Below are 24,003 nucleotides of genomic sequence, written 5' to 3' on the forward strand. Positions count from 1 at the left end.
AAAAAAAAAAAAAAAGGGTTACGGTGAGTAGCAGGGTGTATGTAAACTAAAGAGCTCATAAAGCTGCAAGCAACCAACCTCACTGAGGCATTTTAGACAACATTTCAATGAAAAATGTGGCCCTGCTCCAGCTCAGCCACAATGGGGAGGTTGGAAAATTGCCAGCCAAACACAGAAAAGCAAGTATCAGGGACAAATCTGATGATGAAAAATTAGTACTTTACTTTAGTCCTGGTCAATCAAAACCAATTTTCTTCAAGTATAAATCTAAGGCCCTCTGCATGGATAGGGATGTACTGTGTGCATAAGATGAATACATTTTTACATTGATAAAAAGGCAATCACATACATATATTTTTTTCCAATCCTCAAACAGGCAAATATTTATCACTTGGTTCAACTGAAATCAAGCAACATATGGCTTTTGATAGTTTATATACAGCAGTCATCTGTCAATATGAAATCACCCCCATGACTTCCTCCCAGCTCCACTTTTTCTAAGTACAAGTCAGCCACAAAGAAAGATGACAGCTGGGGTAATTCTTCCATTGTATAACTATAAAAATAATTATAAAATGGCTGACCAAAATTTTATAACATTATAATTGCTGGATTGTAATTTTTTCCTAATTACCTCCCATTTATCTTAATGCTCTCATTCTAAAATTTTTTTTAGTGCTTTCCCCTTACACTCATCCCTACCTCCTTGTATCAACGTTTTAGAAACCCCACTGAGTTTAGATACATGTGTTCTAGTTCTGGATTCTGCACCCACATACTCAGGTATTTTCAGGCAAGAGATTCTGCCTCTTTGGGACTCAGTTTCTTCATATGTAAAATAATGGGATTTCTAAACACCCCTTCCAGCTCTTATATGCTCCTCTAAAGCTGTAGACCATTAGCTTCCTTTCACTCACTGGGTCCTGACAATGGAAGAAACCTTTGCCAAGCTCATGTCAGAGTAATTAATTGCACCATGAATGCTGGGGGCATCAGGCCTAGCTGTCTGTACATATTTGTATAATGAGGGCAAGCTAGTGTTAATCACAGTCTTTATAATTGTTTCATTTGACAGTTTCAGAGGGTACGGAGAACTATCCATTCTTAGTTATGTTTATATGGCTAGATTGTAAGAATCTGCGGTAATAAAACGGTTCACATTTTCAGGTACTGTTTCTTTCAAGGGCAAAATATTTGTAGGTTAAAATCAAGAATAATCATCACATTCTAGGTTTTCAAAGACACCTCGGAAAGCAGATACTACAGTTTATATCCTTAAGATAGATAAAGCTTTAGGAGAGTCTTACTGGCCAAATGCTCAAAATGGAAAACCATTTTTGGCTCAGAACTTGCAATAACTGCCCTATACCTATGTGAGGAGACACCACGTTATCAATTACTGTGTTCTTTCACAATCCTCCACACTGTTTCTCCCAGCTCTCTCTTTTCAAGCCTACAAGAGTGTTAATTGAAAACACTGTGTGAAAATGAGAAAGATGACGAGCTCCTAAAAATCCCAAGCCTAGATTTACAAGCTGTTCCCTTCACAAAACAGCAGCAGTAATGCCATTTCTTTATTCTGCAGGGAGTCCAGCCATCTCTTAGAAGTATGGTCTGTTCCATCTGGCTACTCACTAGAAGGACAGTAATCCTTTCCCCATCAGAGCACGGCTGAGGCTAAAGTATAATAAATTGCCTTGTACAGTTACTATTTGAGGGCTTGGACAAGAAGGATAAAGACTACTGCTTTTGTCTATGCTGCCAGATGTGGCCTCATTAGATAAAGAATCATGGGTTTTATTTATTCTTGCACATGTTGCTCAAGGTCCAGACCATGTTAGAATGTTAGTATGTATATGAGTGTGCTCATGTACCTGCAAGACAAATAAATAAGGATCCAAGCCCATGACCAGCCATTCTAAGGAGCATATCCTGCTATCCACTCTTGTTTTAGTATTCATATATGGCCACTCATTGTATGGTCCAACCCCAAGATTTCCACACAGTTTATATGTCTGCAGGTATGGAACAATTTAACTGACAGACCAAAGGGCTGTCAATTTTGTGGAATGACATACTAAAGGGTACCCCATCTCTACAGGAATTTGAGTGATGATACCTGATGACTGACCATTAGTACCACAAAGTTTATATAAGCAGATCCCTTTGGGAAATGTACTTTTTTCTCTTCTAAAAGGATGCAACACATACTACTAGTCATTTGTTGAATATGTTTTTAAAAAGCTTATTTTCTCTTTTCTCTCTTTCTACTTATTGAGAGTTCATTTATTTTTTAATATATTTAATCAAGGCATTAACTGTTTCACTGTAAGGTTAGTCCACATTAACATTTAACATACTACAGTTACTCTGATATTGAGTGATAAATGAAAAGCTTCTTACTTATAGAGTCTTGTACACATACAATGTCTCACTGACTATTGTAAATTATCATTAACTTTACAGGGGAAAGGAAGCTTAGCAATTAAGTGATATTTATTTTGTTCTATGTGTTGTTTTCTCTAAATTTCTCACTCACCCTTCAAAGCTCTTTGGGAAACTAATACCTGAGAATACAGCTCATAAGTGACAAAGCTAGAACTGAGGTCCAACCACAAAAATCACGCTCTTTCCATTAAGCCATGTGGAGGCATGCATGAAGAAAAACTATCTTGATTCAGTTTTCCAACACTATTTACTACATTTAGCAACCATGCAACAGGAATCTTAATCAAGTCTCCAACTCACTTATTCAATGTAATTCCAGGGTTTTACTAGTATTGATAAAGTCTAATGCCATCTTATTTTTGATGACACGCTGGCACATACGAATCATGTCAGTGAGCACTCACCATTCCCTAACGATCAAGCCTGTTCACAACTTCTCGAACTGTAGCTATGAAGTTTTCATTGTCTTGGGGATTAGCTAAAATAATACTGTGCAGTCTGTTCATATAGGAGTCGATAGTGTCCACTGTAGGTGTCTCTCCACTTCCTGAAGTGAGATAAGAAGAGAAAGTAAGAAAATCCTCCCATTCAGTTCAACCATAACACAGATCAGTGATTCCACAGCAAAAGAAACTTGACTCTAATGTGGTCTGCTCCATAGAGCAGATTTTATTTTCAGAGAGACTTTTAGACCTCAAAGAAATGAAATTAATCCACATACTCTAAATAAACAGATGGGCTATATAATTGCTGTGCAGTATATAGGTGTAGTTGCATAGCACAAAAGGTTAAAGACTCTCCCAGCTCTGCTGTAACTATTTCCAAAATGAAAGAGTATATAAGAAATACTATGGGCTTCCCTGGTGGCGCAGTGGTTGGGAGTCCGCCTGTTGATGCGGGGGACACGAGTTTGTGCCCCGGTCCGGGAGGATCCCACGTGCCGTGGAGCGGCTGGGCCCGTGGGCCATGGCCGCTGGGCCTGCGCGTCCGGAGCCTGTGCTCCGCGGCGGGAGAGGCCGCAGCGGTGAGAGGCCCGCATACCGCAAAAAAAAAAAGAAAAAAAGAAATACTAGTATTTATTTTCCTTTTCCTTCCCATTAAGACAATATTACAAAGCAAGCAAATATACATCAGAAAAATGCTCTGGGGGGATGGGTGAGTTGGGGGAGGGGATCAAGAAATAAAAACTTCTAGTTATAAATTAAGTCATGGGGATGTAATGTACAGCATGGTGACTGTAGTCAATAATATTGTACTACATGTTTGACAGTTGCCAAGAAAGTATATCTTAAAAGTTCTCATCACAAGAAAAAATTTTTTTGGTAACTCTGTATGGTGATGCATGGTACTAGATTGTGGTGATCATTTCACAGTGTATACAGATAGTGAATCATTACGTTGTACACCTGAAACTAACACAATGTTATATGTCAATTACACCACAATTTAAAAAACAAAAAAAAGTGCTCCACTCAGGACTTTAATATCACTCAGTTTCCACTGTTCAGAATATCAAATTAAGCTTAATAGAAAGTAGACTGTATGAAAATATAACTGAAGAAAAATTTAACTGAGCAGAGAGCCTGAAATTCTGGATGATTTTAACCAATGCTGAGATTCTATTACATGGCCCACAAAAACCTCTGAGTTTACTGATTTTCCTCTGGAGGTGAGACTTCAGCCTCACCACACCAGTACCAACATGAACAGCACCTCCCCCCACCCCTGCCACTTTACAGGGCTCAGCTAGGGATGACATTACCAGGCAAGGGCATGCTGGCGAAGCTGCTTGTCAACACCTGCCGCAGGGTCTCCAGGTGCTGCTGTAAGACGGTGTTGCGGCTCCGCTCCTGGATCACGTCCACCTCCAGCTTCTCCACCGCTGTGCGCATGCTCTCCACGTGCTTTTGCAGGGCTGCGTTCCTTTCCTCAAACTCCATGTTGGATTTTCGAAGCTGACGGAGCTCTGCCTCCCGAGCTGAGGACAAAACCCCGACAAAACACAGGTAATACCAGCCTCTCTGAGGAGTCCCGATGACTCTTACAGGAAGTCCTGCTTAGCTGTCTCTAATTAGCTACCCCTCATGTCCCTATTCTCATTATGGCCTTCCAGATAGCAATTTCAGCAGGAAAACGCCTGGCTCCCCAGAATTATTTTAATTCTTAAAGCTGGTCATATTCTATACTTAAGATTGTAAGGAACAGCTGCAATTCCCAGTATTTGTTTGTTTGTTTGATTTTTTAAAGCTGTGCAATGATAAGCCTGAGGGGTTCCACAGGGGGATCCTGGGAGACTGGGCAAGCACAGCTGTGGGTCCACATCTTTACTGCAGTGGGGTCAGCTTTACTCATATTTATTTTATATTTTGGACATCCATGTAAGCTTTCATTTGTACAAAGGGTTCTAGGCTAAGAGCCTGAAAGCAATTGAATTAGTGATGTATATTTATATCCTCTGATCCAGAGACTAAAGCAGCTTTGACAACACTGGCTCAGCTGTCCTCCACGGGTCTCTGAGTAGCTGCTTTTAATACAGAGTGAAATGGAAGCAGTTTTCTTCTTCCAGACCAGTCCCAGGGTCTGGAATATCACTACCGTTGCTTTTCAGCAATGAATTCCTCCCGACAACTAAATCCCCTGTCATAGACCTGAGTAACACAAAACGATCCTTTGGTAATCACCTTTGCTGTGGTTCAGGAATTCCTCTGTAAATATAGGGATGTCAAAAACAGACCGTTCCTTTACCTCTGCTTCTTTCTGTGAATCAAGAGTAACAAAATAGTTAATTCTTAAACAGAAGCTAAATTAAACAGTAGTGCCTAAAGGCACAATGGTCATGTTTTCCTTAAAGAAATAGTAGGATGAGCAGGAATCAGTCTAGGTGGGGCTGTGAGGAAAATGTATTCACCTTTTCTTTGGAACCAAACTTTCATAGAGCTCAAGCAGGTCAAACATTCAGATCTCTCAGGTGACAACTGCTGTGCAATGAGAAACCTTAAAACAAACCTACATAAACTTCCCTAATGGAGATTTTGGAAACCATTTCTTAGCTCTGTGCTTCGAATAGTCAACAGTATACAGTGGAGAAAGTGGTTGAGGTAGGAATATAGAAAGAGAATTTCTAGGTTTTTTTTCTGTTGCTTCTGTTGGTTATATACATAAAGTGCTTTTTATACATAAAGTGCTTTATATACATAAAGCACTTTATATACATGTATATACATTTATGTATATACACTTTATATACATAAAGTGCTCTCTGAGATAAGATTATGCAATCTAAATTTGCAGAGTGGACAATAAGAATTTTAAGCAGAGATCTGCCAGCCATGAGCAATAATAATGGTACTCCACTGGGATTTCTACTTTTACTTCTACTTATTTACAAGGGCAGCCTATAGTTGGGGATCTTTTAGACTTTCTTCAGACACAGGAAAAACAAACAAACAAAACCAAAAATCCAGAAATAACTGGGCTCTAAGTATGAAAATCCCAAGGATTATGCGAGATAGAAAAGAATAATAAACCTAAAATGAATTCACCAATAAGCCATTAAAAATAAAAGTCTCACAAAACCACTGCAAAATATATTCCACAATGATCCTTGTGAATAAAGTCAATATTTCAAAATGCTTTGTCTGCAGTTTCTACAATGAATTTGAAGTTGAAAGCATTAAGAACATAAATTATAAGTGTCTTGGCAGTATTTAAAATCTTGCATAATATAAGATGGTAAAGAGAACAGTGGGAAATGAGTACTGAAGAAATTGATAGTGAAATCTGAAGATTCCAAAACCTTTATAACATAAAGAACAGTTTAAAAAATCTAGAAATCATTCCTATAGAAACACATTTAATGCCAGAGATAGAATGTATCTTTCCTACTTTTGCCACCACTAGTCTTTTATCTTTGAACACAAATATGATTTGGGGCCCAGTAGAAAGGTTAAACACTTAACAGCCTATGAGGGAATTCTGACAGCCAAGATCCTGTTTTCATACTGGTGTCTGCCTCCTTAGGGGTCAGGGCTGTGCTGTGTAAGCTGCCTGCCAATGGCATCTGATCAAGAGAGACGTCTAAGATGGAAGTCTGAAAAACAATGTATTTACCTGAAGACACTTTCACAGCACTTAATTTTTACCCTATCTTTTACCTCTTAAAGAAAGAAAGTGAAGTTTTTCAGAACAATTTAAAAACAAACAACAAGATTACCACTGAAAGCCCCAGTTTCAACATGCAAAGCTCTACCTCTAGCCAGCTCTTGGTGGATTTCAAAGAGAACTAATGTATGGACAAGAAAGGCTGGTTCCAGAAGGTATCTTAGGCATATTTCTCAGTGACTATCTCTCTACTCTGCTGGCTTACCATATTCTTTAACTCTGTTACTATACAAGACATAACAGGTATAAGCATAAGTCCATAAATGACTTAGGATAAGGCCTTATGATTTTATCATCCCATCTTGTTCAGTCTCTTAGTTAACTGCACAGGCTTATATGAGATCAGTTTACCTAGCCATAGGTCTGAATATCTGCCAGTCAGATGGGTAGGTGGGGATGCTTGGCTCCCATTACCATGGTACCGAGAGCCCTCTCCAAGGCCTAGATTCTGCTCAGATGGGTAATTCTGCTCTCTTCCCTGCCAAAGCAGTCCAAACCAAACCAGGCTAACTACATAAGGGCAGAGGACAGCACCACATAGGTGCATTAACACACTGCCTTTTGGTATAGATTCTTAGAGTGCAAAGAAAGAAACACCAAAGCAATTAAATGAAACTGTTCAGTCTCTGAGAGGCAACAGAGAATTCTACTTAACTGAAGAGTGGTCATAAAAACCATCAGCACTCTTCCATTACTGAGTACATTACTTGGCATTGGAGAGGATCCTCTTGGGGGCTCAGATATACTTAAGCTGCTCCAAGGGTCACTCAAGGGATTAAAATCATAAGGATTTCATTACCTCTTCATTGAAAGGGTCTAATTTGTTCAGGTTGAGTGTCATTTTGTCATTTCCCATAAATTAAAGGAGAAACAAAATTATTGTTTCTATCTTAGTCCTCACATGAGATTTAGACACTTTCTTGAGAGTAACACTAGCTGACTCCTGGGTCTAGCAGGCTGGCTTTTGATTTGAGAGGAGCGAGAATACTCTTCACTTTGGTTTTCATTCTATATATTGAGTGGAGGGTAAGAGAACAGAGGCCTTTTGAACTGAAACTATTTTGCTGTGATCTAGGCTCAGGGCCAGAAATTCATAGAGAGTGATATGCTTCTCTCAAGTGCCCTTTACCTTAAGGAATGCTCTTAATATTGTGTACCAGGCTTAAGTGCCCCACTGCTATGCAGAATGGCTTGAATGGCTTTCAGGTCAGCATTTCTTTGGCTCTAATATGCTCTCCAGTAACTGCCTTGGCAACAATGTCTTAGGAATCTAAGTTCCATTAGGGAATACAATAGGTTTCTTTACTACATACACACAAATCAAATCGTTTCTGTCTCAAGTGGCAACAAATTTTGCTGACATCACAGGCAACCTGGCCCATTTTAACTTGCAACGCTGTTTACTCCATATAACGTGGCAGGTGCTGCCAGGACTGCTAAATAAGATGGGGCTACAGAGGCCTGGCTTTCAGTCACAATTCTGCCTCTAATTAATTCAATAAGTGACTCTGGGAAGTTCTTTCCTGTCTCAGGCAAGTCATTTTCCTCACCAGCAAAATGAGGGGGTCAGTCGAGAGGGTTTCTGAGGTCTTAGTAGTTTTGAAGTGAGCTCGAAGACTATTTTATGGCATTTGCCATTTTATTCCTAATAGGATAAGTAAAGGGAAATAAGCATGTTTTTAGAAACTGTGATGTTTTAGGCACTTTGCAAGGTACTTGCTCTTTTATTAGCTTCCTCATAACTCTGCTCAAGCCATTTTACATATATATATATATATATATATATATATATATGAATATAAATATATCTGAAGTGCCCCACAAAACCTGGTCATCTTTAAGGTCTGATTCAGTTCCTCCTTTCCATGGGGGCTTCTGTGGCTCCTTTTGTTTTCCACTTGTAGTGTTTTCTTATTTTTCTTAACTCTTATTATACTCTAAGAGGTTATGTGTAAATATGTTTAACAATTGTCAAAGAGGTTTTTTTTTTATTGCAACTCTTTTGAAATTACCTAGTTTAGTAAGATATTATTCAATAAAAACTGATAAAGTGGGGGACACTAATTGGGTCAACAACCTTACTAAGAGAGCTTTATCCTGATGTGGGCATACAACAGATTTATAGACCCTACTATACACACATTTGAGAAATTACTGCTGGCTCTCCACCTACTCCCTCCTTTTCTGTGTTTCACATGAGTCTAATCCTGAAACGGGAATCACACAGAGACTTATTCCTTTTCATATATCATAGAAATTCATATCATACTAAATAATGTATTTAAAAAACCTTCATTTCTCAAATCAGTAGCAGCAGCTTCTATGACTAAGTCTACTAAATCTTTTCTGATGGCAACTATTAACTTTATGAGAGGCAAAAATGCCACATATGGTTTGGGCAGTAAAATCCATAGTGATGAAAGGAGTCAGTCATTGACTAGAAAATGTGAGCTCTAATATTTTAGATTACTGTTCATACTCTCTTTTGTAACCATTAAGGACAGAGAAGGTATAAAGGATGCTTAATAGGGAAAAAAGGAAGTTTGGTAATTTAATGATATTGGTGGGTTGGGCACACAAAGGAAGGAGAAATAAGTAATTATATAAGTATTTGGCAATATGGAAAGCTTGCAACACTATTCAATTATGATTTAAAATATATAGTGTACATACAGTTTCTCAAGCAAAAAAAAAATAAGATTCATCCTAATTGAAACACAGAGATGTCATATATAACTACATTTATATAGGATTTATATGAATAATAAAATGCTAATATTTACTATGCTTCTCACTTTCTAATTCATGGATGGTAATAAATCTATTTGACTTGTGAATCTAAAAGTGTTCTCTATGTTTTGAAGGTCACCAATATCAAATTAGGTATGAGAACTACAACTCCAAGATAAATACATTATTATTTTGAAGAAATGATTTCCTTGATTTAGTAAAAAACCCAATACATGCAAAAGAGTATATCAGAAAATTCTTTTTGTGTAAATATCCACTGTTATTTCAACAAATGGGTTTTGTATAGAAACAAATAAGTATTTATGGAAGAACTCTTCCATGCAAGGGCATCATGCTAGATGGGATGGGTACAATATGGAACTAGACCATGCATGCCTTCAAAGAGATTATAATCCAAGCGTGTTAATAACAGAAGCACTTGAGTAACTTTGGCACCTTAGCCAGATCAGCTAAGTGCGTAAGAGTAATATAGAGAGCTGTGAGGTTTAAAAGAAGTTGGAGGAAACAGGAAAAGCTTGAAGGAGGAAACAGAACTTGAAATAGGGTTTGATGGATGACTAGAATTTAGAGGCAAAATTGGATGATGGGAGAGGGTAACAGAAAAAATGAGTGAGGGAAAGAAAGTATTCTCGTGAAAGGAAGAATATGAGCACAGGCATGAGGCAGAAAAGGATGGGGCACCTGGAGGACAGTGAGTATTAAAGGTTTTTAAGTACATAAGATATATATGGGAAATATGGGAGTTAAGGTATTTGGAAAGGGAAATAGGGGCTTAATTACAGAAAACCCTGATTGCTGAGTTTGAATGTGATTTGGTAAGCAATGAGGAGTCATTGAGCATTTTCATGCATGAAATTACCACAAATTTTATTTTCTTAGAACCATATATTAATCATAGGCTACATATATATTTAAAGCTCTCTATGCAGCAGAGCCAACACACACAGGCCTCAGTCCTATACAGGAACACAGGTCTAAATCCTATTGCTGAGACTGAACCAATGGAGGAGAAAAGGCCAGTAAACAAATATGCACCAGTGAGGAAAGTAGGCATAGTGATCAAGATAATGTCACTTGTGGTCTGTAGATGCTGTAAGTTGAATAGTTCATTTTAACTAAATGCTGGATTCCCTAAATAACAACTTTTTGAGAGTCAGCATATAGTATCTGATGATGATAAACTATGGTCAAGTTATAGCTTTTAGTTGGTCCTCATTTCTATACCTCACTCCAAATTCCAGCCATCTTCAGCATTTAAAGCCAATAAAATTCTTGGACCATAAGAAAGGAGTAGAGTTAGGGGCTTTAATTCAAGGACAGACTCATGACATAAGTGTCTGCCATATGCTAAGAGTCCTTGAGCTAAAGGCAACTAACCCAATCCTAATTACAGGATAGGAAATACTCTGCCATTCATTAAAAAACAGTCCAATAGCATTTCAAATAGCATCATTATTATATACATATATCACACACACACACACACACACAGGCACGCTATGTAGACAGAAAGTTAATTACCTCATGATCATGAGTGGCCTGTCGGGCTGCATCTAAAAATATGATAGAATAAGAACATTAAGCTGAAAAACAAAACAAAATAACAAAACCTAAGGAAATGACTATGCTAAGCTACAAAAACTGCTGGTATATGTGGGCTCTCAAAACATATCATATTTTCTCTGATAGCTTTATTAATCAGTCAACAAAAGTTAAAGGGAACCCATCTTACAGGTTACACAGTTAGACACAAGAGAAACAGCAGACACAGTTCTTACCTTTGAGGAGAACAGGGTGGGAGAGTGGACAGGAAATACATGCCAAAGGATGTTTGCAGAACATTACAGTTTAGCAGGCAAGATGCCCAAATGTGGAGAAGACGCAATAGCTCAGGAATGACAAGCTATTATGAGTGGGGCTTCTTTCTTTGGCAGTGTTTCCTGAAGGAGGGGAACTTTTAGCAATATTTTAAGAGTGTGATGAACAATTTTAACGGAAAACAAAAGATCCATGAAGACCGGGATCTTCTGTATCTTGCTTACCTTTGCATCCCTAATGCCTAGATGAGATCCTGATACGTAATAGGAGGTGTTCAATACATTTTTTGAATACACGCATACATGAATGAGTGAATTAAAAGGATGATTGATCACTGGAAGCTGGGAGAAATGATCACATGAAAGGCTTAGAGGTGTTACAGCAAGGTGGTTATGTAGTGTAGCAGACAGATTTGTTTAGAGGTAGAGAAATGACTAAATTGGAAATAGAAGAAAAAGCACAGACAACTAAAAGGGTCTTGGAGCACAAGCCAAATTGTTGATACTGGATATGGAAACCCAACTGAAATTTCTAAATGAGAGCAATGTGATTTTAATAAAATTCCAAGATGATGCTTGTAAGTGAATGTAGTATAATAGAGAAATGATAGAAATATATCTTTTATATTCTCACTCTAATACTTGGCTTTGTGACACTCCATCATGCAAAACAAACTACAAATACATTTGGTTCTGGTTCTGATACCTTGCCTATGAGATTTGCCTTTCTGACGGTCCTGGGCTTTCCTACTGAAAACCTTGTAGGCCTCAGTCTTCTGATACTGCTCCAGCTCCTTCATGTAACGCTCCTTATCTCTGTCTGCTTCATCAAGGTAGCGCTGGGGAAGAAATATGGAATTATTTTCAAGAAATAGGTCTTACTGACGTAAAATACCAATGAACTCTTTAAAGAAAGCAAAGGATAATTAGCACATGGAAAGAAAAGTACAAGTGGGATAAGCTTTGAGAATTAAAAAAAAAAAGTCATGTGAATAGAATAAAATATCTCTTAGTTATAAAAGAAATAGGTGATTCTAACTTTTTAGACTACTGCCTTTCTTAACTTATTGAAGACAACTTCTATTGAGGCCATTCTCATAAAAAATTCACAAGAAGATTATAGTTCTTCTACTAATCCTATAGATAGAACTACACATGGCCCTAGAGTCCTCAAGAAGACTGAACACCACATAGGCACACTTAATCTTCCCAGGGGAAAGGATGGAATATTACTTTGTTTCTTTATCCCCAACCCACTCTGAGGAGATGATCTCATACATCAATTGGCCTTTAAGAGCCAGAAGAGTGGAGATACAAGGAACATAAAAAAGAATGACCTCACCCTATGGACCTAAAATGGACTACTATGAGACAGCCTGCATCTACATGCTTTGTGCTATTAATTATTTAAACAAAGTTCATTGATCTACTAGGATAATTTTGTTTAATGCCTTGTACTTTTCATTCATCATTAGGTTTAAGAAATAAAGTATAAAAATACTCTTCTAAATGAACACAAACAAGAGTTAGATATTATGTTAAAAGCCTTGTCCTACACAAGAGCCAGATGTAGGGGTCAAATGGCCAAATCTGGGACAATTTAAGTATCAAAATACTCAAGTATAGTAATAATTTATAAACCATTGGGAAAAAAAGAAATTCATATGCCTAAGCCAATTGTAAATAAATAACAAACAGATACATAAATGGAGGGAGGAAGAGGGCTCTTGCTTAGATTAGAATGCTGAAGGGCAACTGGCAAATGTGGAGGGAGTGCTAGAGTTGGAAAATCATCATTTTGCAACCATCATGGTAAATATTAGATCAGGCAAAAGTTATTAATGAATGCTAAATCTAGGGGGAAATTTTGATATGGAACAGACTATTTGAATGTTCTTAAAATGTCTCTGCACAGAATACTTATTAATTATAAGGGAGAGTAAAAAACTTCAGTGAGTGAGCAAAATTAACATTACGAATAAAAGGAATGAGGAATGAGGAATAAAAGACATTGTGTGCCTGCATATGCGATACCCTGAGAAGGACCAACGTCCACCTATGCAGTATTCTGACCAAGAATGCATAACCTCAATCTAATCATGAGGAAACATCAGACAAATATAAAATGAGGAATGTTCTGTTGAAAGTAAACAAAAAGGAGGGGGAGGAAGAGGGAGAGACGGTATTCCTAAAAAAATATCAATGTCATAAAAGACAAAGAAAGGCTGTGGAAATATCCCGGATTAAAGGAATCTAGAGATTTGACTACTAAACTCAGAGCCTGACCCCTGGACTGGAATCTGAACTGGAGGGGGAAAATGTTACAGAGGAATGACGTTAGAGGTCAACTGACAAAACTGGAATATAGATGGCAAGTTAGATAAAAGTATTGTGTTAATACAAAATTATAAGGTTGTTAACTAAACTGTGGTTAAGTGAGAGAACATGTCTATTCTTAGGAAATTCACACTGAAATATTTAAGGGTAAAGGGCTATGATGTATGTAACTTATATCAAATAATTCAGAAAAAAATTGTGTGTGTGTGTGTGTGAGACAGAGAGAGAGAGAGAGAGAGAGAGAGAAAAGAGAAACCACATGCCCAATCTTGCCCAGGAGAGTATGAGCGCATGTGCGAAAAGAGAAAATGTGTTAATGACAGGTCAATCTGGGTAAGGGTATTTGGGTGTTCTTTGTATTATTCTATGTCTGTAACTTTTTGTACATTTGAAAAATTATTTTCAAATAAAAATTTAAGAACAAAAACAAACATGAAAACCCTTGCCCTGCCTAACTAGTTATCACTGTTTGTTATCCCTGGAAATGACTTTTGCGTTTTTCCTTATATACTTCTGTATTGTCTGAAAAAATTTTAAACGATGAGCGTGTATTAATTTTGAAATAAAAAAATTAAAGAGAAAAGAGTAACTACTACGTACAGCTCATAATCCATTTGTACATTAGAGCTAAAACAATGGATGATATACTCTGTTTTCTATTAGCTTCTACCACAAACACAGAGCTCCAAGTTGCAACTCAATCTGATCCCTTTGAAATTTTTTGAATTCAGTTAATTCCCAAGAGTATCTTTCAATTTGGTTTTAGTTTGTTTGGAATCCTTTTTAAGGAGTGTAAGACATAAGAGAAATATAGACATATATCAGATACTGAAAATGCTGGGAACTTTCAACCCCTCCGACAATCCCTACAATCACAACAATTTTGTGGCATTTCAACCAGTTCGTGGCTAACTTGTCTTTAATTCCTCTCAAATCTAACAAATGGATTTGTTTCAGTTTGGCAATAAGGTTAGTTTCTGTCTTGGAGGAAAGAGAATTCAAATAGTTCTTGCTTTATTTTTCATAGTAGGTTAAATTTGCCAGAACTCCAGTTTAAAAAGTTTATTAAAGCAGTAACATCTTTTTCTTAAACAAAATTCTTATGTGAATATCAGAATTTTATCAAAAGACCTTTTCTCATTTAACTCATGACTTTTCACTTAACTCGGCATTATAAACCATGCTGACAGATTTCTTAATATTGAACTACTTTTTACAAAAATCTTATATGAACTCTCAGCATATAAAGCAAATAAAAGTGGAGCTGCTTTGGTTTGGGGGGGGGATCCCAGAGTCCCTCCTGCTCACGTCCCTGCAGCAGACCCTGAAAGAGTATAAAAACCACTGTGGAGAAAAGAGCTATGAAGGACCCTGCTATTCTGGTCTCCTAGGCCCATGACAAACTTGGAGAATCAACAGTCCATTCTCTTTGCTTTTCTGACAAAAGTTATTTTGGAGATATAATCAAAACCAAGCAAAGGATCAGGAATAGGAACAATTACCTGTTTTTCCTCCGGAGGAAGTTTACTCCATTCATTGCCTAACATCCTTGTAATTTCTGGAAATGGGACTTCTGGTCTTTTTGCTCGAAGCTGTTCTCGACGCTCGTTCATGAACCGAACATATCCTGTAAGGGGGGATTTGGGTGCATTGCTGTCTCGAAGAGGTTTCTTCCTCTTTCTTCCTTTGGACCAACCTCCTCGTTTACTTCTTTGCTACAAAACAAGAAAAAATAAAAAACCCCAAACCAAATTACAACAACAAAAATTTCCCCAAATAACACAATAATCAACATCAACAAACAAAACAGGATTAATAATTGCATTTTGCTACCATTAAGGCCCTGGATATTCAAAGCTCTCCAAACCTGTTATAGGTACAAATGGCTGCAATGCAGTTTTCAAGAAGGGACCCCAGATGGTTCACCTGCAGACCTTTTTATGTACCATGCTACACAATGTTACACTAAGGGGCTATTTTAGTGCTAATCCCAACAGATAAGAATGAGGGGTACCATGATCACATAAGCTCTGGCCTTCATATTCACTTAACAAATCCTGACTCCTGACAGGGGAATATTCTAAATGAGAAATGCAGCACATATACAGCACTGTGCCAGGGAAGCAGACATTGCTACAGTAGATCAGAACAAGATGCTGTCACAAGCACTGGGCAAAAGAAGAGGAGACAAGTTGTAGTACTAGGATTAAAATCATTCATGAAGGGTGTTTCTCATTGATATCATTCAAAGACCAGTTTATTCCCACAGTAGATAGCACTATAGATTTTAAAATTAATATCTAAGACTTAGAAAAATTTCAGCAACTATAATATATCCAAAATGAATACTAGTTCTTTGGCTTGCTGGTTTATTTCTTAAGATGTTTATTTTATAAAGGCAGAGGTCCTTATATGTTATTAGCTAAATCAAAAGACAATATCGCCCCCAAAAAAGTTTAAAGGACTGAAGTACCACTATTGTTTTACCACAGCCTTTCTCTTTGTCCTTTTAAACAGGATGCAAGGTACTTTTACTTCATAATTTTACAAATACACATAGCCTATCAGTTAATAAAGTTTTATGGATATAAGCATTTTTATTTCAGAGAAGAGAAAGATAAGCCAAATGGGACAAAAATATCTAAATATTAATTACCATACTGCACTCCTCCAAATATATATAAAATGGTACAATAATTCAGCATTGGGCAAATGGTGTATTTGGTATCAGTTTTTTTGTTTTTCTTTTTGGTTTTGTTTTGTAAACCTAGTAACATTTAACATTAAAGCTACTAAGGATTTAAGATGTTTAAGAAGCCTTAAGCATTCGTCATAATCTTTAAGAATGCCAACATAAAAAGAATAAGCTCTTTCAAAATAAGAACAAAGACAAAAGTCAATGGTGGTACTCTTTTATAGCTAAAAACAAAAAAAGAGTAACTTAAAACATAGACAATGTAATCAGTCATTTGTGAGGAACACTGAAAGTCCAACAAGGGAATGATGGCCCAGGTCCATACAGAACCTCTGTGTGAATTAGAAAAAGATGCCCCCTATGGGACAATGAATGACTTGGTAAGTCGTGTGAACCCTTTGGGCACATATGACTCCATGCTGCAGGGTTTGGTGAGCAGAGTGTGGTCTTGAGTAAGGGCATGTGGACTCCTCGTTAATTACTTTAAAAAAAAAATAAATTTATTTATTTTATTTATTTATTTTTGGCTGTGTTGGGTCTTCACTGCTGCATGTGGGCTTTCTCTAGTTGTGGCGAGCGGGGGCTAATCTTTGTTGCGGTGCGCAGGCTTCTCTTGTTGCAGAGCACGGGCTCTAGGTGTGCGGGCTCAGTGGTTGTGGCTCGCAGGCTCTAGAGCACAGACTCAGTAGTTAGATAGCCCGTGGCTCACGGGCTTAGCTGCAGCATGTGGGATCTTCTCAGAGCAGGGCTCGAACCCATGTCCCCTGCATTGGCAGGCGGATTCTTAACCAATGCACCACCAGGGAAGCCCTAATTACTTATTTAATTAAATCATGCAACTCATTCAGTAAGCATTTGTTGAGCGTCTAATCTGATGCAGGTATAAATTTTCTAGGTAGGGGAAAAAGAAGAGTCTACTTGTCTCTGTATCATTAAAACCATTAATATGGTTCTACGTGAAACAAGAAATATAAAACAGAATATTCTGCAGAATGTAAGGAGGCCAGAGGATGAACACCTCGGTCAACTCCCTTGCTGACTGCTTCTTCAGAAGCCTCAGAGACCAGTAACAGGAGGAGATGCTTCAGCTTACCTCATCTTCGTGCCTCTGTTCATTGCCTTCTGCTGTATTTGAAGACTCATTCTGAAGCAACTGACCTTGGGAGAGATCCTCAACAAATTCTGGATTATTTGTGGATGATGAGGCTCCACTACTATATGGAACCTCTGGGTGGGTTATCCTGAAGAATGATAGGCAGAGTGGAAAAGTTCAGTATCAACAGCATCAAAAACTCCTACTTACCAAGGTTCAAGACAAATTTCACTGCCAGCAAAATCACATGCCAGCCCTTGAATTAATTCCCCCACCTCATTCTGTATAAATGTAAACAATGTCTCCATAGCAATTATAGAGCATTTTAAAAAAGGTTTCAGTGCTTGATTGGATCAGGTCAGTTCCATGAAGAAATCTCCTACTAAAAACAACTCTAATCTTTCCCCCACAAATTACCTCTCTCCTCAACGTAGACTTTACATTTTAGTTCTGAGCATGCAACTTTTATATGCTAGTTTCATGTATCTCCTTTTCATGTAATAAAAGGAAAATACTATTAATGGAAAAGAACAGGAATGGGAGTTGAAGAGGAAGTTTGCCCCCTTATCACAAAAGAGAGCGTTCTTTAAGGGCATAAGAAATATCTCTTATGGTACATTCCATAGGCTACTCCTTGGATTATAGTGTTTATTGACAATGAGATCATCTAAGAACAATATTATCAAGTTCAGTAAGTTCAGGTATAAATGTTAATAAATCAGAGATATACATTTTCTGTTCCTATCATTCTGTTCCAGATGAGTCAGCAAACCAGATCTCATCCTTCTGAAAAGTGGACACAAGAAGGTACAGATGACAATTGGATCTTAGACTGAGTTATACCCTATCGCATTTAGATAAAGGAATGGAAATAAAAGTAACACCATGCGCTAGGGAGTTTGGGGTTTGGGGCAGGTAGTGGGGAAGGTGGAGGAAGATGTACAAGAGAGTAATATTCAGTCATTATTCTGGAAGAATGTATACTCCATAGGGTTACAGAAAATACTTACAATGCAATGTAAGTACTGAAACAGAGGTCTGTAAAATGTGCCATAAAGGTACAGTAGAGGGGATGAGGGATTTTATATGTATGGAGAGAATGTTAAGAAAGATTTTACAGAGGAGGTCTTAAAAGTTGAAGAGGCATTCATCAGGTAAACAACATTATTACAGGTAGAAAGAACAGGGTATTAATAGGAGAAAGGGAAACTCTTCAGGAGGCTACTGCAATAGACTAAGGGGGAGACAAGGGCAAACAGGAGAATAGGGGAGAGAAAGCTAAGAGATAATTAAGAGGTAGAATGATAGATCGAATATAAATAGTGAGGGAAAAAGAAGAGTCAAAGGTAATTCTGAGGTTTCTAGATTGGGTGATAATGTACTATTAATCAATGTAACAGCTGGAATGTGTGTGTGTGTATGTGTGTGTGTGTGTGTGTGTGTGTGTGTGTGTGTGTGTAAGAAAGACAGATGAGAAAATGCTAAGTTTGAAACACTCATGGCATAATTAGGTGGAGCTGTCCCACCGACAACTGGAAACATGCCCTGAGAGAACAGAAGTGAAGAAAAGGCAGGAGATATTTTGGGAGGCATCAGCTCATGGAAATAATGGGAAGTGCTAGATATTCTCCAGAAAGACAGTGAGAAGAAAAGTCAGGCTAGAACTCTGTTGGAACAATATTTTAGAAGCAAGTGTTAGACGAGCTGGGAAAGACTAAGGAGGGCGTTAAGAAATCTAGGAGAGAATACTGTTACAGAGGCCAAGGCAGGAAGACTTTTGAGAAGGGGTTATTACACAAGCAAAAAGTTGCAGATGTCACATAAGATAGGCTAAAAAGTATCTGCTAAATCTGAAGATCTGAAGGACTTCAGCTGTACTCCCTGTACTTCAAGGGAGTACAGTTTTAGTGGAGTTATGGGAATAAAAACCAGATTACAGTGGACTGAGAAAAGAATGAAAGCAGATTCAGACTGTCCTTGAAAGGACAGAAATTTTATTTTTCTGAATACTTCTATAAAAATAGAGTATTATAAGTAGGAGGTTCCTACATTTTTGAGGTCCTGTGAAAAAGGGTAGATAGGAGAAGTTATTAACTCAATGCTAATTATGTTCTCTGAAGAGTTGCCATTAGAGATTCAGTTTGATCTTGGCAGCTTTGTTTTTCAAATATTTCAATCACTTTGGATGTCTTACAATGTCTTTTCTTTCACTGTCATTCTTCATTTCAACTGTGCCATCAATTTTTAAGTTACTAACTCTTGCACATTCTTATTTCAGTAAAATATGAAAACTAGGTTTAGGAAAGAGTACCAATCCTGTGACTCCCTTGACTGAAATGGATAGGAATCAGAGGGAGTGGTCAAAAGCAGCAAATGCCTTAGAGATGACAAGTTGAATAAAGACTGAAAAAAAAAAAAAAAAAAAGGCTCCTTTGTTCCAGTGAATGAATTGTCCATGCTCTTAGCTAAAGCCAACAACCCTTCCATTTGCGCCCTGGATCCCACACCCTCTAGCCTACTCAAAAACAAGTTTCAGCAATTCTGCCCTCTCTGGCATCACCAATTCTTTCCTCTCTACTAGATTAGCCTAATCAGCAAACAAATGTGGCATTATTACTCTTATCTGGAAACAAAACAAAAAACACACTTTCTTGATTCCACTTCATTTTTCTCCTTTCCTTTATGGACCTGACCTGAGGGTGGTATGTTCCAAGGTCCCCAGTATACTGAACCCTGTTTTCTGTTCTGTCTTCCACCCACAAATTTAATGCCTTTTCTATCTTAACTAAGCACTTATCATGCACTGTGTCCATAACTTTTGCAGTTTGAGATGTGATAGCAAAACTAGCACGAGTTTCCTTTTCCTTCTTCACAATTTCGCAGATAGAAGATTCATTCTCACCATAGATCTCAGCAACCTCAGCATATTACTATTTTTTTTTCTTTCCTTATTAAGTCAAGAACTTTCACCTTTTCACTTAAAGGAAGCACATTAGGGCTTCTCTTTGGCGTATCTGAATTGCCAGCATCACTACTCTTGCGCTTTGGGGCCATTATTAAGTAAAATAAGAGTTACCTGAACACAAGCACTAAGATACTATGACAGTCCATCTGATAACAGGCAGCTACCAAGTGACTAACAGGTGGGATATGCTGGACAGAGCAATGATTCACGTCCCAGGCAGGACATAGTGGGATGGTGTGAGATTTTATCATACTATTCAGAGTGGCGGGCACTTTAAAACTTATAAACTGTTTATTTCTGAAATTTTCCATTTAATATTTTCCAACCATGGCTGACCGTGGCAGGTAACAGAAGCCACGGAAAGTGAAACCATGGATAAGGGGGTACTTACTGACTTCAATTGTTTATAGTGGAAAGAACTGTTTATAGTTATTGACTTCAATTGATCTCCCTTCATTCTTTCTTAAACCCAACCCAAAGGAGATAAGTGTTCGCAACTCTTGTCAAGGCCACCAGTGACCTCCATGCTAAATCCAATGTCATTTCTCAGACCTCATCTTACCGGATCTTCCAGAAGTATTTGACACAGTTCATCTCTTCCCCTCCCTTGAAATATATTTTTTACCTGGTTTTCAGGACCCTGCACTCCTCTGTTTTTTCTGATACCTTTTCAGGTACCCCCTTGAGTCTTCTTTGCTGACTCTTCCTCTCCCTGACTTGTAAATGCTGGAGTATCCCCGAGTTCAAGTGTCAGGTCTCTTCTCTTTTCTACCCACACAGTGCTCATTCGTTTGATGATCTCAACCAGTCTCACAGCCTTAAATATCAGCTCTAATATGTTGATTGACTCCCAAGTTTCTCTTTTTAGTGTAGACAGCCCCTAACTTTAGCCCTGTATCAAGCTGCCTATTTGACATCTCTGCTTGGATAGCTAATAAGAATCTCTATTTTAAAATCTCTAAAACCGAGCTCCTAAAATTCCCTCCTCCACTTGCTCAGTTTTCCCCATCTAATTTAATGGCAATTCCATCCCTTCAGTTGCTTAAGCCAAAAATTTGGAGCTGTCTTTAACTGCTTTTTTCTCCCTTCTCACATCTCATCTGGTCTTTCAGGCAAATCCTGTTTGGCTTACCTTCAAGATATATCTAGAATTCTATACTTCTCAACACCCCCCATTCCTATTATCTTTGAAACCCACTCCAGTGAGGTTTTTGTCCCTACTACTCTGCCAAAAATACTCTTGTCAAAGTCACTAGTGAAGTTCTTTGAGTCATCATCTCTCACTTGAATTATTTTAGAACCGTAACTGGTCTCCTTGCTTCAGTCCCTGCTCTCTTCACTCTATTCTCTATATAACAGCCACAGGGATACTATTTTCAAATGTCAGATCATATCATTCCGCTCAAAATCTCCCCATGCTTTCCCACCTCACTCAGAGTAACAGTTAAAGTGCTTACTCTGACCCATAAGATCCTACACGATCTAGTCCCTTGCTACTCAAAGTACCGGCCTTACACCAGCAGCACAGCCATCATTTGGGAACTTATTAGAATGTAGAATCTCTGGCCCTAACTCAGACTTTCTGACTCAGCGTTTGCATTTTAATAAGATGTCTAGGCAATTCATAAGTGCATTGAATTTTGAGAAACACTGATGCAGCCTATTACCCCTCCCCCTGGTATACTCTGCTCCAGTCACACTGGCCTCCTGGCTATTTCTAAAAGGCAGAAACACTCCTACCTCAAGGCTTTCCCACTCACTGCTCCCTCTGCCTAGAATAATCTTCCCCCATAACTGTAGGCTAGCTAATTTACTTCCTTCAGGTTTTTATTCAAGTCACTTGTAAAGCCTTTCTGGGCCATCTTATCTAAGATGGCACCCCAAGCCCCTCCTGTCCCTCTTCCTTACTTTATTTTTTAATCCATAGTTCTTATCAATGTAGTATGCATTTTACTTATTTATCCTGTCTGTTGTCTGACTTCTGCAGTAGAATTTAAGCTCTATAGGGGTTGGGATTTTTGTCCATCTTGGTTATTGCTTAATGTCTAGTGCCTAGAATGGTGCCTGGCACATAGCAGACACTCAGAACATTTTTATTGTACAAGTTGGACTCAGCAAGTAGGCAGCTTTTAGAAAAGTTTTAGAGAATAGTTTCATCTGAATAAAGTCAGAAGGTAGATATTAATGAGTTAAGAAAGAATGCCAGGGAAGGAAACAATTATAAAGTGTAGTCTGTTTTTAAAGAGCTCGAAGGAATATTAAAATAATTCATCTTAGGGATTAGCTAGCACTTCAATCTATTAGTGAATACATTTCTTCTTTGGCAAGTAATGTCTAATAGAAAAGATAAAAATTCAAGTGGAACAGAGATTTTCAGTGGAAGAGGGACTACTGCTATTAGCCCTTTTCTACATTTCTTTATATATCTGTCCAAAAATACCAAAGAAAGGAGTTGGAGTTGGGGGGAGGGGTAGGTTGGGAGGAACAGAAGTCAGCTAGAGCTCCTAGGCATCTTGAATAAAGAACCATAATTAAAAATCTAATCTTAAAACAACAACAAAAAACCCTGATGTTTGGGGAAAAATTATTTTAATATCTGTGGCAATTTAGACAGAAAATGAATTTGATTTTCGAAGCTAGCCCTGTGGCAAGTATTTCCTTAATGGTGACTATGTAATTCTCTTAACTGGGAGTCACTGATGTTTCCTAGATCCCACAGTACTGCTGTTCCAGTTCACAGGAACCAGAGCATTGCAAATGACAGCTGAATACAGATATTAAAGCAGTTTACAATGGCTCTCATTCTCTTTGCAAAGCATAACAAACGCACCTTCTATTTTTGATATAAAACTGCCTCTTTAGCACCTCATATGTTGTCAGAAGCTGTTCTGAAGCCTAGGCAGAGGCCCAGTGTCCCAAAGCAGCTGCTTACCCAGTTGTAGCCAGATCATTACTCTCCTTGGAGCCATCTTCATCTGCAAAAAGGGGAGGCAGGGTGGAACCAGTCATCAAGGTTTCCATCTCTCTAAAAGGAAGACAGAATAAAAAAAAACTTTAATGGCTTAATTATTTCCAGTTCAAGTTGCATTAATTTAAGAGTCAGCCTTCCTTAACTTTATCACATCAGCAGCAGAATAGAAACTGACCTAAATATTTATTTTCTTGACTTGGACACATCAATTTGAACTTTATGGTTAATGGGCTTTTAACCCTGGTCTTATCAACTGACCAGACTAAAAACAGATTTTAACAACCAGGACACAGTTTGGAAAATTCCTTTTTGTTCATTCAGAATATCTTCAAAAGTATGCTTCATTTCCGGTAAAAACTGTTAAGCAGAGTAACTCAGAAGCACTGCAACCCTGAGCAAGTTATTCAGCCTCTTTGAGATACAATTTCACCATCTTAGACACAGACAAAATTGCTGACTTAACCCACAGGGTTATTGTGAAGGATTAAACTGAAAGTGCTTCATAAACAGAGAAAGGCTAAGATCGTAAGTGCTTTGAGTATTATTATATAAAGAAAGGTATTGTTATTACAGCATTACGAGTTCTTAATCCCAGATGAATCATCCTTAGATTAAATGGTGACAATCTGAGTCCTTCAAAAGGAAATAATGCAAAGGAAGTAGAGGATGGAAGGCATACTGATGTGGTTCAAAATGAAAGAAACCACACTTCCAGGTCAGAAATATGCTCCACATCACCATGATGACCAACAGTGGAAATAGCAT

The 24,003-nt window shown here is 37.9% G+C and overlaps 1 protein-coding gene across 1 annotated transcript in view; it reads right to left on the reverse strand.

Moving 5' to 3' along the window:
- Positions 1-2,850: 2,850 nt before the first annotated feature.
- Positions 2,851-24,003, reverse strand: part of HMG20A (high mobility group 20A) — a 63,566-nt gene continuing 42,413 nt past the window's right edge. Inside the window, exons 2-9 of the mRNA XM_029238968.1 lie at positions 23,200-23,292; positions 17,303-17,450; positions 15,017-15,229; positions 11,884-12,016; positions 10,882-10,913; positions 5,130-5,205; positions 4,211-4,426; positions 2,851-2,995 (exon numbers count right to left, since the gene is read on the reverse strand). Of these exons, the coding sequence (XP_029094801.1) occupies positions 2,859-2,995; positions 4,211-4,426; positions 5,130-5,205; positions 10,882-10,913; positions 11,884-12,016; positions 15,017-15,229; positions 17,303-17,450; positions 23,200-23,288 (1,044 nt within the window). The 5' untranslated portion in view covers positions 23,289-23,292 and the 3' untranslated portion in view covers positions 2,851-2,858. The remainder of the gene's footprint in view (positions 2,996-4,210; positions 4,427-5,129; positions 5,206-10,881; positions 10,914-11,883; positions 12,017-15,016; positions 15,230-17,302; positions 17,451-23,199; positions 23,293-24,003) is intronic.

Source organism: Monodon monoceros, unplaced genomic scaffold (genome assembly GCF_005190385.1).
Source record: "Monodon monoceros isolate NGI ecotype Baffin Bay Population unplaced genomic scaffold, NGI_Narwhal_1 Super_Scaffold_21, whole genome shotgun sequence".
NCBI classification, from domain to species: Eukaryota; Metazoa; Chordata; class Mammalia; order Artiodactyla; family Monodontidae; genus Monodon; species Monodon monoceros.